The 17,744-nt window shown below is 43.2% G+C and overlaps 1 protein-coding gene across 2 annotated transcripts in view; it reads left to right on the top strand.

Annotated features, from left to right (window-relative positions):
* Positions 1-17,744, top strand: part of TMEM47 (transmembrane protein 47) — a 319,081-nt gene that overhangs the window by 176,211 nt on the left and 125,126 nt on the right. For both annotated transcript variants that reach the window (XM_069757657.1, XM_069757656.1), the window contains exon 2: positions 15,635-15,775. In XM_069757657.1, coding sequence (XP_069613758.1) covers positions 15,635-15,775 — 141 coding nt within the window. The remainder of the gene's footprint in view (positions 1-15,634; positions 15,776-17,744) is intronic.

Genomic DNA, 17,744 nt, shown 5'->3' with positions numbered 1-17,744 from the left:
TAGCTAAACGGATTATAATAATAATAATAATCTTTATTTTTATATAGCGCTAACATATTCCGCAGCGCTTTACAGTTTGCACACATTATCATCGCTGTCCCCATTGGGGCTCACAATCTAGAATTCCTATCAGTATGTCTTTGGAATGTGGGAGGAAACCGGAGTGCCCGGAGGAAACCCACGCAAACACGGAGAGAACATACAAACTTTTTGCAGATGTTGTCCTGGGTGGGATTAGAACCCAGGACCCCAGCGCTGCAAGGCTGCAGTGCTATCCACTGCGCCACCGTGCACTAACGCAATGTGAACCTAGCCTTAGGCTATGTGCACATGGTGCGGATTTGGCTGCGGATCCGCAGTGGATTCAGTGGCGTAGGAAGGGGAGGGCGGGGGGGGCGGGCCGCCCCGGGCGGCACAATGCGGGGGGCGGGCATCTAGCCCTGCTGGCACAAGCATCTTTTCAGTCAGTGCAGGGCCAGGCAGTGCAGGCACATAGGGGTTAAGAACGCAGCCAGCGTGACATTGTGAGCGGAGAGAGCAAGTTCTCCTGCTCTGCTCTCCCGCCCGCCCCTCGCTGGCTGCTGAACTTATCAGGAGGACAGGCAGATTCCGGAGGAGCTCCTTGCCGCCCTGAGTGAGTGCGATGCATCGCTGTATTCTGACAGTCTGGGTGACCTGGGGCGGCCACAGCTGATATACTGTATATTATATACTTCAGCAGCCGCCCAGGCCCCCAGCACCTGTCCTGTATATGTATATACTGTATCTATACAGCCTGTATGACAGTATATATAATAGATATACAGGACAGGTGCTGGGGGCCTGGGCTGGGTGGCTGTTGAAATATATACACTGCACAGTACCACTGCCCTGTATATATACACTGCACAGTACCACTGCCCTGTATATATACACTGCACAGTACCACTGCCCTGTATATATACACTGCACAGTACCACTGCCCTGTATATATACACTGCACAGTACCACTGCCCTGTATATATACACAGCACAGTACCACTGCCCTGTATATATACACTGCACAGTACCACTGCCCTGTATATATACACTGCACAGTACCACTTCCCTGTATATATACACTGCACAGTACCACTGCCCTGTATATATACACTGCACAGTACCACTGCCCTGCATATATACACTGCACAGTACCACTGCCCTGTATATATACACTGCACAGTACCACTGCCCTGTATATATACACTGCACAATACTGCTCCTCCTGTCCTGTATATATACACTGCACAGTACCACTCCTCCTGTCCTGTATATATACACTGCACAGTACCACTCCTCCTGTCCTGTATATATACCCTGCACAGTACTGCTCCTCCTGCTCTGTATATATACACTGCACAGTACCACTCCTCCTGTCCTGTATATACAGTGGGGCAAAAAAGTATTTAGTCAGTCAGCAATAGTGCAAGTTTCACCACTTAAAAAGATGAGAGGCGTCTGTAATTTACATCATAGGTAGACCTCAACTATGGGAGACAAACTGAGAAAAAAAATCCAGAAAATCACATTGTCTGTTTTTTTAACATTTTATTTGCATATTATGGTGGAAAATAAGTATTTGGTCAGAAACAAAATTTCATCTCAATACTTTGTAATATATCCTTTGTTGGCAATGGCAGAGGTCAAACGTTTTCTGTAAGTCTTCACAAGGTTGCCACACACTGTTGTTGGTATGTTGGCCCATTCCTCCATGCAGATCTCCTCTAGAGCAGTGATGTTTTTGGCTTTTTGCTTGGCAACACGGACTTTCAACTCCCTCCAAAGGTTTTCTATAGGGTTGAGATCTGGAGACTGGCTAGGCCACTCCAGGACCTTGAAATGCTTCTTACGAAGCCACTCCTTCGTTGCCCTGGCGGTGTGCTTTGGATCATTGTCATGTTGAAAGACCCAGCCACGTTTCATCTTCAATGCCCTTGCTGATGGAAGGAGGTTTGCACTCAAAATCTCACAATACATGGCCCCATTCATTCTTTCATGTACCCGGATCAGTCGTCCTGGCCCCTTTGCAGAGAAACAGCCCCAAAGCATGATGTTTCCACCACCATGCTTTACAGTAGGTATGGTGTTTGATGGATGCAACTCAATATTCTTTTTCCTCCAAACACAACAAGTTGTGTTTCTACCAAACAGTTCCAGTTTGGTTTCATCAGACCATAGGACATTCTCCCAAAACTCCTCTGGATCATCCAAATGCTCTCTAGCAAACTTCAGACGGGCCCGGACATGTACTGGCTTAAGCAGTAGGACACGTCTGGCACTGCAGGATCTGAGTCCATGGTGGCGTAGTGTGTTACTTATGGTAGGCCTTGTTACATTGGTCCCAGCTCTCTGCAGTTCATTCACTAGGTCCCCCCGCGTGGTTCTGGGATTTTTGCTCACCGTTCTTGTGATCATTCTGACCCCACGGGGTGGGATTTTGCGTGGAGCCCCAGATCGAGGGAGATTATCAGTGGTCTTGTATGTCTTCCATTTTCTAATTATTGCTCCCACTGTTGATTTCTTCACTCCAAGCTGGTTGGCTATTGCAGATTCAGTCTTCCCAGCCTGGTGCAGGGCTACAATTTTGTTTCTGGTGTCCTTTGACAGCTCTTTGGTCTTCACCATAGTGGAGTTTGGAGTCAGACTGTTTGAGGGTGTGCAGAGGTGTATTTTTATACTGATAACAAGTTTAAACAGGTGCCATTACTACAGGTAATGAGTGGAGGAAAGAGGAGACTCTTAAAGAAGAAGTTACAGGTCTGTGAGAGCCAGAAATCTTGATTGTTTGTTTCTGACCAAATACTTATTTTCCACCATAATATGCAAATAAAATGTTAAAAAAACAGACAATGTGATTTTCTGGATTTTTTTTTCTCAGTTTGTCTCCCATAGTTGAGGTCTACCTATCATGTAAATTACAAACGCCTCTCATCTTTTTAAGTGGTGGAACTTGCACTATTGCTGACTGACTAAATACTTTTTTGCCCCACTGTATACACTGCACAGTACTGCTCCTCCTGCCCTGTATATATACACTGCACAGTACCACTCCTCCTGTCCTGTATATATACACTGCACAGTACCACTCCTCCTGTAAATATACACTGCACAGTACTGCTCCTCCTGCCCTGTATATATACACTGCACGATACTGCTCCTCCTGTCCTGTATATATACACTGCACAGTACCACTCCTCCTGTCCTGTATATATACACTGCACAGTACCATCACTCCCCTGTATATATACACTGCACAGTACTGCTCCTCCTGTCCTGTATATATACACTGCACAGTACCGCTCCTCCTGTCCTGTATATATACACTGCACAGTACTGCTCCTCCTGTCCTGTATATATACACTGCACGGTACTGCTCCTCCTGTCCTGTATATATACACTGCACAGTACTGCTCCTCCTGTCCTGTATATATACACTGCACAGTACCATCACTCCCCTGTATATATACACTGCACCACTCCTCCTGTCCTGTATATATACACTGCACAGTACCTCTCCTCCTGTCCTGTATATATACACTGCACAGTACTGCTCCTCCTGTCCTGTATATATACACTGCACGGTACTGCTCCTCCTGTCCTGTATATATACACTGCACAGTACCATCACTCCCCTGTATATATACACTGCACAGTACCATCACTCCCCTGTATATATACACTGCACAGTACCACTCCTCCTATCCTGTATATATACACTGCATGGTACTGCTCCTCCTGTCCTGTATATATACACTGCACAGTACTGCTCCTCCTGTCCTGTATATATACACTGCACAGTACCATCACTCCCCTGTATATACACTGCACAGTACCATCACTCCCCTGTATATATACACTGCACAGTACCGCTCCTCCTGTCCTGTATATATACACTGCACAGTACCACTCCTCCTGTCCTGTATATATACACTGCACAGTACTGCTCCTCCTGTCCTGTATATATACACTGCACGGTACTGCTCCTCCTGTCCTGTATATATACACTGCACAGTACTGCTCCTCCTGTCCTGTATATACACATTGCACAGTAACATCACTCCCCTGTATATATACAATGCACAGTACCACTCCTCCTATCCTGTATATATACACTGCACAGTACTGCTCCTCCTGTCCTGTATATACACACTGCACAGTAACATCACTCCCCTGTATATATACAATGCACAGTACCACTCCTCCTGTCCTGTATATATACACTGCAGAATTTACAATAGCTATCACTCATGTAAGAAGTGAATTACGGCATTGGACTATACCTAGATTTCTCTGCCGTATCTGGGCATCATGAATCGTGGTATGTGTTAAAGGGGGGACCCACTGAGACTCTTTTGCCCGGGGCCCTCAAAAACCTGGAGCCAGCCCTGGGGGTGGGTCACCGGGCCGCGGCCGGCGCTGCAGCTGTTTAACACTATTGACGCACCCGCACGTCAATAGTTAACAGCCGCCAGCCAATCTAAGGCTGGCAGCTGACGTCAGTCCCAGTGTGCATGTCGCCGGCGTCTGACATCATTGTCAGTCGCCGGCGAGTGCACGTTTCAGCTGCGTGGAGAGAGCAGGAGCGCGGTCAGGTAAGCAGGACTTGTTTTTTTTTTGCAGTCCCGATCATGTGATGGTAACATTCACCGGCGAAACAATTTAACTTCTCCATCTGAGGTCTTATTCCTGCTAGGGGGGGGGGGGGGCGCCAAGCTCGCGAACAGCCCCGGGCGGCAAAAGCTCCAGCTACGCCTCTGAGTGGATTCACCGCTGCGGATTCCTAGCAGTTTTCCATCACGTTTACAGTACCATGTAAACCTATGGAAAACCAAATCCGCTGTGCCCATGGTGCGGAAAATACCACGCGGAAACGCTGTGTTGTATTTTCCGCAGCATGTCAATTCTTTGTGCGGACTCCGCAGTGTTTTACACCTGTTCCTCAATAGGAATCCGCAAGTGAAATCAGCACAGAAAACACTGGAAATCCGCAGTAAATCCGCAGGTAAAACAGTGCCTTTTACCTGCGGATTTTTAAAAAATGGTGCAGAAAAATCTCACACGAATCCGCAACGTGGGCACATAGCCTTAGGGTTAGGGTTGGAATTAGAATTAGGGTTGGAATTTAGGGCTAGGGTTGGAAATAGGGTTAAGATTAGACTGTGGTTAGGGTTATTGTTAAAGGTGTGTTGGGGTTATGGTTAGGGGTGTGTTGGGGTTAGGGTTGTGGAAAGGGTTGGGATTAGGGTTAGGATTAGGGTTGGGATTAGGGTTACGGTTAGGGTTGGGATTAGGGTTAGGTGTGTGTTGGGGTTAGGGTTGTGATTAGGGTTATGGCTACAGTTGGGATTAGGGTTAGGGGTGTGTTGGGGTTAGTGTTGAAATTAGAATTGAGGGGTTTCCACTGTTTAGGCACATCAGGGGTCTCCAAACCCAACATGGCGCCACCATTGATTCCAGCCAATCTTGCATTCAAAAAGTCAAATGGTGCTCCCTCCATTCCGAGCCCTGACTTGCGCCCAAACAGTGGTTTACCCCCACATATGAGGTTCCAGCATACTCAGGACAAACTGGGCAACAATTATTGGGGTCCAATTTCTCCTGTTACCCTTGTGAAAATAAAAAATTGCTTGCTAAAACATCATTTTTGAGGAAAGAAAAATGATTTTTCATTTTCACGGCTCTGCGTTGTAAACTTCTGTGAAGCACTTGGGGGTTCAAAGTGCCCACCACATAACTAGATAAGTTCCCTGGGGGGTCTAGTTTCCAAAATGGGGTCACTTGGAGGTTTCTACTGTTTAGGCACATCAGGGGCTCTGCAAACGCAACGTGACGCCCGCAGACCATTCCATCAAAGTCTGCATTTCAAAAGTCGCTACTTCCCTTCGGAGCCCCGACGTGTGCCCAAACAGTGGTTCCCCCCCACATATGGAGTATCAGCGTACTCAGGACAAACTGGCCAACAACTTTTGGGGTCCAATCTCTCCTGTTACTCTTGTGAAAATAAAAATTTGCGGGCTAAAAAAAAATTTTTGAGGAAAGAAAAATAATTTTTTATTTTCAAGGCTCTGTGTTATAAACTTCTATGAAGCACTTGAGGGTTTGAAGTGGTCACCGCACATCTAGATTAGTTCCATGGGAGGTCTATTTTCCAAAATGGGGTGAAATGTGGGGGAGCTCTAATGTTTAGGCACACAGGGGCTCTCCAAACGCGACATGGTGTCCGCTAACGATTGGAGCTAATTTTTCATTCAAAAAGTCAAATGGCGTTCCTTCCCTTCCGAGCCATGCCGGGTGCCCAAACAGTAGTTTACCCCCACATGTGAGGTATCAGTCTACTCAGGGGAAATTGCCCAATAAATTTTAGGATCCATTTTATCCTGTTGCCCATGTGGAAATGAACAAATTGAGGCTAAAAGAAATTTTTTGTGAAAAAAACTACTTTTGCATTTTTACAGATCAATTTGTGAAGCACCTGGGGGTTCAAAGTGCTCACTATGCAACTAGATAAGTTCCTTGGAGGGTCTAGTTTCCAAAATGGGGTCACATGTGGGGAAACTCCAATGTTTAGGCACACAGGAACTCTCCAAACGCGACATGGTGACCGCTAACGATTGGAGCTAATTTTTCATTCAAAAGTCAAATGGCGCTCCTTCCCTTCCGAGCCTTGCCGTGTGCACAAACAATGATTTGTGACCACATTTGAGGTATCGGTGTACTCAGGAGAAATTGCCCAACACATTTTAGGATCTATTTTATCCTGTTGCCCATGTGAAAATGAAAAAATTGTGGCTAAAAGAAATTTTTTGCGAAAAAAAGTCCTTTTTCATTTTTACGGATAAATTTGTGAAGTACCTGGGGGTTCAAAGTGCTCACTATGAATCTAGATAAGCTCCTTGGGGGGTCTAGTTTCCAAAATGTGGTCATTTGTGGGGGAGCTCCAATATTTAGGCATACAGGGGCTCTCCAAACACAACATGGTATCCGCTAAAGATTGGAGCCAATTTTTCATTGAAAAAGTCAAATGGCGCTCCTTTCCTTCCGAGCCCTGTCGTGCGCCCAAACTGTGGTTCCCCCCCACATACAGAGTATGGGCGTACTCAGGACAAATTGTACAATAACTTTTGGGGTCCAGTTTCCCTTTTTACCTTTGGGAAAATAAAAAAATTGTTGCTAAAACATAATTTTTGTGACTAAAAAGTTAAATGTTCATTTTTTCCTTCCATGTTGCTTCTGCTGCTGTGAAGCACCTGAAGGGTTAATAAACTTCTTGAATGTGGTTTTGAGTACCTTGAGGGGTGCAGTTTTTAGAATGGTGTCACTTTTGGGTATTTTCAGCCATACATACCCCTCAAACTGACTTCAAATGTGAGGTTGTCCCTAAAAAAAATGGTTTTGTAAATTTCGTTGTAAAAATGAGAAATCGCTCGTCAAATTTTAACCCTTATAACTTCCTAGCAAAAAAAATTTTGTTTCCAAAATTGTGCTGATGCAAAGTAAACATGTGGGTAATGTTATTTGTTAATTATTTTGTGTCACATAACTCTCTCGTTTAACAGAATAAAAATTCAAAATTTGAAAATTGTGAAATTTTCAAAATTTTACTCAAATTTCCATTTTTTTCACAAATAAACTCAAAAATTATCGACCTAAATTTACCACCAACATGAAGCCCAATATGTCACGAAAAACAATCTCAGAACCGCTAGGATCCGTTGAAGCATTCCTGAGTTATTACCTCATAAAGGACACTGATCAGAATTGCAAAAAACGGCCAGGTCATTAAGGTCAAAATAGGCTGGGTCATGAAGGGGTTAAAGAGGTTATATCAGCTTCCCAGAGTCCCCAATATGCTACCATGTCTTTATAGCACCCTTCATATACTTCCTACATGTGCTTTCAAAATCTTATATCTGGCTGAGTCCTGCACCACTGCCACCTTCCAAGGCATGCAGTGTTCCCCTATGTAGCAGGGGAGCATACCCCCACTTTGCCAGGGAGGCAGAACATTGCGTGCATGTATAAAATTTGCAAAAGAGCCATTGATGATGACTGTCTTGCAAATCATGTTACTTAGACTCACAGGGTCATGATAATATGATTAGTTTAAAGATTAGTCTGAGAAAGACAACTCCCCATGACTATTCAGCTATTATTTAGCATATTGCAATGCCAGTTATAAAATTGATTTTAGGGAGTTTTAAACATCTATAATTCAAAAAAATGGGCTTGTTGGGAAGTACCTTATCTTTCAGACTCTAAGAGACATCTCAAGTTTAGAGGAGAAAATTGGAAAAATTGTTTTTTAATGTGCATATGGGGGTCCATATTATAGTTCAAATTTAGGTTACCTGCGGGTGGTGGCGGCAGTGGTGTGGGGTCAAACGAGGCTGGTTTGCTGCTCCAGGAAGCTGAACATGGCAGGAGTGAGGCAGGAGCCATTGATCCCCTGGTGCTGGGCTTCAGGAAAATGGCCGCCGGAGTTGGCGCATGCACAGATTGAGATCTTAGCTTGTCATTGAGCCAAGATCTCAATCTGCTCATGCACCGACACTGGCACCCATTTTCCTGAAGTCCACTGTCTTATAGTCTGAAACATCTATACATATAATTGTCTAAGGGGTACTTCCGTCTGTCTGTCTGTCTGTCTGTATGTCTGCAACTTCTGTAATGGAAATCCTGCGTCGCTGATTGGTCTCGCCTGCTGCCTGTCATGGCTGCCGCGACCAATCAGCGATGGCCACAGTCCGATTAGTCCCTCCCTACTCCCCTGCAGTTAGTGCCCGGCGTCCACATACTCCCCTCCAGTCACCGCTCACACAGGGTTAATGCTAGTGGTAAAGGACCGCGTTATGCTGGGGGTAACTCACTCCATTAACACTGCTATTAACCCTGTGTGTCCTAAACTTTTTACTATTGATGCTGCTTGTGCAGCATCAATAGTAAAAAGATGTAATAGTAAAAATAATAAAAAAACAAAAAACCTGCTATTCTCACCTTCCATAGTCCGCCGAGCCGCGCGCACCTGCCGCCAGCTTCCCTTACCAGAGATGCATTGTGAAATTACCCTGAAGACTTAGCGGTCTCGTGAGACCGCTAAGTCATCTGGGTAATTTCGCAATGCATCCTGGGAACGAAAGATGGCAGCAGCCGCGCGCGCATCGCCAGAGCATCGCTGGATCCTGGAGGGTGAGTATATAACTATTTTTTATTTTACTTATTTTTTTTAACAGGGATATGGTGCCGACACTGCTATATACTATGTGGGCTGTGTTAGATACTATGTGGGCTGTGTTATGTACTGCATGGGCTGTGCTATATATTACGTGGCCAGTGTTATTTACTGCGCGATCTGTGTTATATACTGCGTCGCTTATGTTATATACTGCGTGGCTGCTATATACTGCGGGGGCTGTGTTATATAGTACGTGGCCTGTGTTATATACTGTTTGGGCTGTGTTATATGCTGCGTGGCCACTGTTATATATTGTGTGGCCTGTATTAACGCATCGGGTATTCTACAATATGTATCTATATAGCAGCCACATAGTATATAGCACAGGCCACGTAGTATTTGTCTGCTATATAATACATGGTTCCTATATACTACATGGCATGTGCTATATACTATGTGGCTGCTATATACATACATACATACATACATACATATTCTAGAATACCCAATGTGTTAGAATCGGGTCACCATGGTGGCAGTTTTGGGTGCCCTAGAAAGCTAACTGGGGAAGGGAAATGTGAGTTCTAGTTAATGGTGAAAACCATGTAAATGTTTGACTTTTCTAAATATGTAATTCCGATTTTGGGAAAGCAGCATAACATGAATCACTGTAATTAGGTAAATATTATACATCTTGTAAGTAATATGATGTCTTCCCTGTAGGATGTACTGCCGCATTAATGCTAAGGACTAATGAAACAAAACACCTCCTTGTTACAATAATTAAAAAATAAAGTGTCTCCATATCCCATATTTGTAGCATTCAAATTTAACAAAGCAGTATTATTTCCACAAATTTTCTATAATTCTGTAAGGTGCAGTTGACTTGATTGCAGTTAACAGCAGATTTTATTACTTATTCTGCCCCTTGGAAAAACATGAGGTGAATGTTCTCAGCAGGGAACTTGTAGGATACAGCCTTTAACACTTTTCTGACATATTTTTTTCTTTCTGAGAGTTCCATTTCAGTGGAAATAATGTCTCTGTTGTTTTGTTTTCTGCCTGTTATAACTCATGTATGCACTGGTTGTCTAAAGCTGCCAGAATGCATCTCTGCTTAAAATTGATTTACTTCTATTCAGAATAAAATTGGCATAGTTTACATTGTAAATTCTTTCCCAGGAATGAGCGCTAATAGTTGTCATTTTTCTGCTCTACCATACTGAAAATTGAAACTGTGCAGTAATTACTGTACATTTTGTTTCCATACAGTAAAACAGTGTCGTACAAGCAATATAAATGTTTTGTCATTTATTTTCTGTATTTCATGCACCTCATAATTTTTTTCTCATTTATTCCCCCTTTCTTACAAGCATTTTTATAGTTTGCACAGAACATCTTCAAATTTTTATCCACTTTTCTGATTTTATTCCTGATTTTTTTAAATAAATTAAACTTCAGACAAATTGATTGAAAGATGTTGTGATGGATCAGCTTCGCTGTAGATGCTAGTTCACACACGGGACATCGTATGTTGGTTAGAAAGAAACAAGCGGTTTATTAAGAGTTCATAAACCATCAGTTGTAGCAAAAATCAAACAGCTTCTTCCAGGCAAATAAAGGTATCAGAGAACAAAAAAGAAAAATAACAAGTCCATATAACACATGGGCTCAGCCATTTAAATGTGAGTCTTTTCCTCGCAGACTCCAGCAGGGTATGAACAGCCTGTGCAGGGCTTCCTCACCTTGCAAAACACAAAGACCAAGTGAGACAGCCACAGCTGCTTTAATTCAGACCATAACAGATAGGAAAGCAGATAGTCCCAGTCTTGGCCATCCTTCTCCACTGCTTTCCTCAACATAGCCTTCAAGGTTTTCTACCTCTCCATCAGTCCATCTGTCTGGGGATGGTACACTGAGGTTCTGAAATATGAAATTTTCAGTGTCTTGCACAACTCCCTCATGACCTAGACATGAAGGGGGTCCCTTGATCCGTCAGTATCTCCTTCAGTAGGCTGGTACAAAAAAGGGCTGTGCGGCACTCCAATACTTAGGGGTGCACGAATAGGATACTACTCCAAAATTATGTGAAAATAGATTTGGCACACCTAATTCAGATGCATAAAAAATAAATAATAATAATAATTATTATTATTATTATTATTGATATAGGTACATCCACCATATGAAAACTTTGACGTTTTGGCCCAAACTAGGCCTTCATCAGAAGTTATCTTCAGCTTTATCCTCTGCACAGCAGTGCATGTCTCCAGTTCTCTATCCGACAGTACTAAGATTCCTCTGCTCAGATGTACCTGACCCTTTTGTGTCATCCTCAGAAGCTGAAGATAATTTCTGATGAAGGCCTTGTTATGGCCAAAACGTCAACATTTTCATATGGTGGATATATCTAAATCAATAAAATTATTTCTATTTTCTGCATCTGAATAGGGTGTGCCGAATCTATTTTCACATCCTTCAGTATACTGGTTCAAGAAAAGATATGAAGCTGCTCCTGAGAGATACATTTTGCTGTGGAGCTTCTTGAGGGTACTGCCTCTGGGTAGCATAATCCAGGACCATCAATATATATTGATGTCCTCTTGTGGACTTCACCAGGGGTCCCACAAAATTCATCGCTATGCATTTGAATGGCACCTCAATAATGGGCAATGGTACTAGAGGACTGCGGAAGTGGGCTACCAGGAAAGTCAGCTGGCATGTGAAACATGACCTACAATAATTTGCGATTTTTCTGTGACAACAGGGCCAATGGAACCTCTGGAGAATTTGTTCCTGGTTTTTTCTACCCCAGATGACCACCTAAAAAATGTGTATGGGCCATATCTAACATCTTGTGTTTGTATGGCCCTGGCACCAGTAGCAGCTCGATTACCTCCCCCTCTCAGCTTAGGGACCTGATGTAATAACTCCCCATTTATGGTGAAGTACAGTTATTGGGTGTCATCCCCCGGCTCTTGGGCAAGACCATTGAGTACAGTCACATTATGAAATGCCCCTTTTAGACTTAAGTCCCTGAGCCAGCGGTTCCAAAGTTTCCCCTGGACACCTCCAGCTAAGGGATGTTGGTCTCCCGGAATGCTGCCTCATCCTGATAACCAACTAATACACAAAAGGAAAACCCATTAGCTGTGGCGTGTGATGTGGTTCCTTGGGGAGCAGCCTGGCGGTTGTCAGGGCAACCAGACATTCTCCCTTTCCCCCACAAGTTCCCAAATAATGCAAATTCCCATCATATTATAATAGGGTGCAATATGTCCTTGACTTCGCCCATCTCATGGGTCTCGGTGCCACAGTTTGTGTTTATGACCACTTGGGCCACAGGGTAGTCCATAACATCCCCATGGATACAGCGGATGCCTACTATCTTCCCATGAATCAGCTGATGATGAATTGTGGCCCTCACTAGGGTTACCAAACTCCCTGAGTCCAACAGTCCAGTCACTTGCACTCTGCTCACTGATATGGGGCATGCCTGCGGTCCCTCACTCGGTTGAGGGACAGCACTGCAGACAGGATATGCAAAATACGAGCATCACCTTCCTATGCTGCAGTCCATTGGCTCAGTGGGCATAGGGCAATGGGTGGCTATGTTACTTGGGGTATGACATCTCCAACAAATTATACTTTTAGATGGGGCCTTTGACAACAAGTCAAACTCAGAAGCCTCCTGGGCTCTTGGACGCCCCAGATATGCCTCTATATCCCCTCTTTTGGATGTCAGCCTCCCTTTGGAAAGCCCAGTATGGGGATGCTAAGACCCCTTGCTTCCCCAAGGAGCTCTTGACCGCCTGGTATCTCTCCACCAGACTCACCAGGTCATCAGCATTAAGGGGATCTCCTTTGGTACCCCAGGATTGCACCGGCTTCAGTAGGGAGTGTATTAACCTGTCTATGATGATCTTCTCCACCATCCATGCTGGGAGGAAGATTCAGGTTGCGACCACTTTTGGACCAGGTGTAGGAGGTCGAACATTTGGGACCGGGGAGGTTTGTCACGGCAATAGGCCTATTGGTGCACCTGTTGCGGTCTCACAGTCAGAGTTACTCCAAGATCTCAATTTTTAACTTGGCATACTCTTTTGCATCCTGCAAGGCCAGTTCATAATAGAACCTCCGCCCACTGCGCCAAAGACAATTTCTCTCAATCCACCTCCCTTTCAAAAACCGCCAGGAACATCTCGACGTCATCACCCAGGATCATCTATTGTAAAGCTTTCCTTACGATTTTCCTCACATGTGAGTCATCACCTAGATTTGGGGTTGGGAGGGTTGCCCTGCCACAGTTCACCACGGCTAGGAGTCCCATCTGCTGTCTATGCTGTGTAGGATGCTGCTGTAGATTAGCCAGCACCAGTTACTTTATCAACTCCTCGATGCAGTCGGCTTTCACTCCTGCAGTTGCTTTCACCCAGGACATGTGGTATCTCTGTGGCAGTCACACTGCCCCTTGAGATTCGTGCCTGTGCTTCTAGCACCAATTGTGAGATATCAGCTCTGCGGTAGACGCTGGTTTACACACGGGACTTAGTTCGTTGGTTAAAAATAAACACGTGGTTTATTAAGAGTTCATAAACTGTCAGTGGTAACAAAAATAAAAACGCTTCTTCCAGGCAATCAAAGGTATTACAGAACAAAAAAGAAAAAACAACAAGTCCATATAACACATGGGCTCAGCCATTTAAATGTGAGCTTTTTCCTCTCAGACTCCAGCAATGTCTGAGCAGCTAGTGCAGGGCTTCCTCACCTTTCAAAACACACAGACCAATTGATACAGCTCCAGCTGCCTTAAATCAGACCATCCAAGACCTAGATTGGAGGTAAGTGAGCAGCCGTTCCTATCCAGCTCTTTCAGTTGTTCGTAAACCCCGAATCCATAATACTGTTTTTTTAACACCTCTCAACACTAAGTGTGCAGGAGCCTTCTTCTCTGGATCCTATATCACCGAGATATGACATCTCAGGAACACATACCTCTCATCCACAACTTGTCCAGCTGCCTTCTTACAATATACATGTAGTTATAAATAAAGAAGGAGTCCGGCGGCCATCTTGGATTCAGGGACTCCTTCCGGGTCACCGGAGCAACGCGATGTCATTGCGTTGCTCCGGTGGGAGAGCGCAGGGAGCCCCCGTCCCTGCGCGATCCCCCTCTATGCCGCTGTCACTACTGACAGCGGCATCAGAGGGGTTAAATGCCCGCGATCGGCGATATCATTAAAGGGAGATAGCATTAAAGAAGACTTACGGAAAGTTGAAGTTTAAGGAATATAAAATAATTTAATAAGCAAAAAAAAGTTTTAGACTCTGGCGCAACTCTTACTTTCGCATCACTATAGCTCTACCCCTTTGACTTTCATCCCACTCTCACGGCAAGCAGCCTTACAGAACCAGAAGGTGCCATCTTCGCGTCAACCCAATATTTACTGTCATCTGTCTACTTTATTTCTGTCAGCCAATTTTTAGGTACTGTGACATAAAATGAAGACTGGTCAGGGAATGATTTTTTTTTCTCACTAGCGTACATACATGCATGTACCATATGTTGAAAAAAAAAGTTTCACACATACAGTGTCGGACTGGGGTGCCAAGTGCCCACCAGTAACAATGACTTTGGGGGGCCCACTTTTCACCTGCGTACAAATATTACACTACCCTCGTTCACAAATTTATCTCTATATAATAAAAACTAGGTAGCTTGTTTAATGAATGATGAGATGCTGCTTTTTTTCTGTACAGAGTAAATCCTGTGAATTATGCCAAGTACTACCTATAAAGTGGGCTTGGGTGCCCGTGTCTGCACAGGGGACCACTGGGGGATTCCCCTGTTCCCGATATCGGCCACTCTGCGCCTGCACACACATGTATGACCTAAGGGTACAATTGATTTAGTATCTGGCAATTTTCTCTGTAGCTATGCCAAGAAAGCATGAGTTCTGGCTCTATGGTGTCTAGAATATTAGATGGCATAAAGTCATAAAGTTAGAATATTATTTCAAACACTTTCTCCTCTGCTGTAATCTCCTCATCTGTGCTTTTGTTTAGCAAAAAATGTGCGTCAGACACGAATGGGATAAAAAAATAAAACGATCAAACTCTATGTCAATGCACTTTTCTTTTCATCCATTCTTTTTCATTTTGCATATATGAGCCATAGCAAGGAATCTTTTAGTGTTGGATAGAGCATTCTCTATGTCTATGTAAAAAAGTATCAGTATATTGTATAACCTTTCACTTGTACAGTTGCAAACAACAATGACTGGATGTCACAATATGTTACTTATATTTTTTTAAATGATATGTCCTGCATTGAGATTTGCTTGCGAAGTACAATATTGATTTGTTATAAAACATTTTAAGTGATGGAAAATAAGCACAATTATTATGGCTACTTATGCTTTACATTTTTTCTCTCTTCTCTAGATTGGCAGATTGCAACCCTTGCCTTACTACTTGGTGGTGCTGCCATCATACTTATCGCATTCCTCATTGGCTTAGTCTCCATCTGTGTGGGTTCTCGCAGACGGTTCTACAGACCGGTGGCTGTCATGCTTTTTGCTGCAGGTAAGTTTGATGACTTAGTAGCATAGCATGCTCAGTACTTTTCTTTCCGCAGTAGTAATATTGAATGTAGTGATAATAATTATTATATATATTATATTGCACTTATTATCAATTAGAATTGAAGTGATATTTTGAGGCTGGATTTTCATCATAGTGTGCCACATGACCACAAATCACACAGCAAAAGAATTTACAGTTTGTGGTTGTCACGTACAGATGAAGCACATAAAAACCATGAGCTTCCCCTGTATTTGGCAATGGATCCATGTCAGTTTGTGGTGTGGTGATGCAAAAAAGGCATGCAAAGGCTGCCAATGAATCAATAATTGTCGTGTTTTAAACCAAAAGAAAAAAGGAGTATTTAAATAACCTAATAAAAATCAATATTGCACCAAATGGTTCAAGTGGACAAGAGAAACTAATACATACATAAACTACTTGAGCACTATCATAAACAAAAACCATAATGCAAAGAATCCGTATCAAAAGAAACATAATTTTATTAGGGACACCAATCCAAATAACAGCATAATATGATTAAAAAAGCGAATAGACATGATAAGAAGGGTATAACAGACAATTAAAAACAAGGGGAGCAGGGCATAACATGCAATATAAACGTGATAAAGAGATGTATAATAGTGAGGAATAAGAGAATTTGATGACCATATATATCAATTAATATTAATAGATAATAAAGTGCCGTGTATACAATTGATCCCAGTGGTATTGGAAACTAACTGAAAAAATATAGTATGTACATATATTAAATTCATTAAATGCATTATGTATATGTTTATAAGCACCGCAAAGTGCCAGAGTCAATATAATGGTCTGTAAGCATCTCCAAAATAGTAAAAGTAAGGTGTACTAACCAGAATTCATCCTGTATGTGCTGCACTGCTACCCCACACTTATCTTTCTTTTTCTGTATAGTGAATTGGTACAATTCACACAGTGACTGGTACAATTTAATTATGTGTTATATATACAGTTGTGTGAAAGAAAGTGTTTCCCCCTTCCTGATTTCCTATTCCTTTGCATGTTTGTCTCACTTAAATGTTTCAGGTCGACAAACAAATGTAAATATTAGACAAAGACAACCCAAGTAAACTTGATATTCCTGGTTCGACTGTGAGTGTGTGTGAATGTCATTATAGATGAAATGCCATAAATTTAAAAAAAACTAATTGATGATAATTCTTCCATGATTTAAGGACTGCGCTTGGGTTGTATTGATAGAATGCAGATTGAGCATTCACTAACAGTCTTTTTAGCTGCAACATGTAACAATAACAACAATGAAATAAAAATCCATCATAGCTTATGAACTTTTTGATGGATATGTGCCATCAGTTGACATCTGTCATTATCGTTTTTGTTGTAAGAAAGACCCAGAAAAAAATTCTAAATCTCTAGTGTATGTCCAGCTTGTCTAAAGGTACCGTCACACTCTGCAACTTTGCAAAGAGAACGACAACAATCCGTGACGTTGCAGCGTCCTGGATAGCGATCTCGTTGTGTTTGACACGCAGCGGCGATCAGGATCCCGCTGTGCCATCGCTGGTCGGAGCTAGAAGTCCAGAACTTTATTTGGTCGTCAGGTCGACGTGTCTCGTCATGTTTGACATCAAAAGCAACAACGCCAGCAACGAGCATAGGGCCCCTAGATGTGTGTCGGATCGGTACACTCCGGCTGTTTGACATGGAGCTAACAACCAGCGAGAACGAGAAGTGAGTCGCCGTTACGTCACTAGATCGCTCCTGCATCTTTCTGGAGTTGCTGTGTTTGACGTCTCTACAGCGACCTAAACAGCGACGCTCCAGCGATCTAGTTTAGGTCGGCTTGTTGTCTATATCGCTGCAGCATCGCTGAGTGTGACGGTACCTTTACTCTTTTTCTGTATCAGTTAGTGTGTTTGTTGCAATGTGTTTGCTCATCGATAGGGATGAGAAAATCAGGCGAAAT

The sequence above is a fragment of the Ranitomeya imitator genome, chromosome 3 (genome assembly GCF_032444005.1).
Source record: "Ranitomeya imitator isolate aRanImi1 chromosome 3, aRanImi1.pri, whole genome shotgun sequence".
Lineage (NCBI taxonomy): Eukaryota > Metazoa > Chordata > Amphibia > Anura > Dendrobatidae > Ranitomeya > Ranitomeya imitator.
The sequence above is the reverse complement of the archived record's forward strand: the minus strand, read 5'-3'. Positions and strand labels throughout refer to the sequence as shown.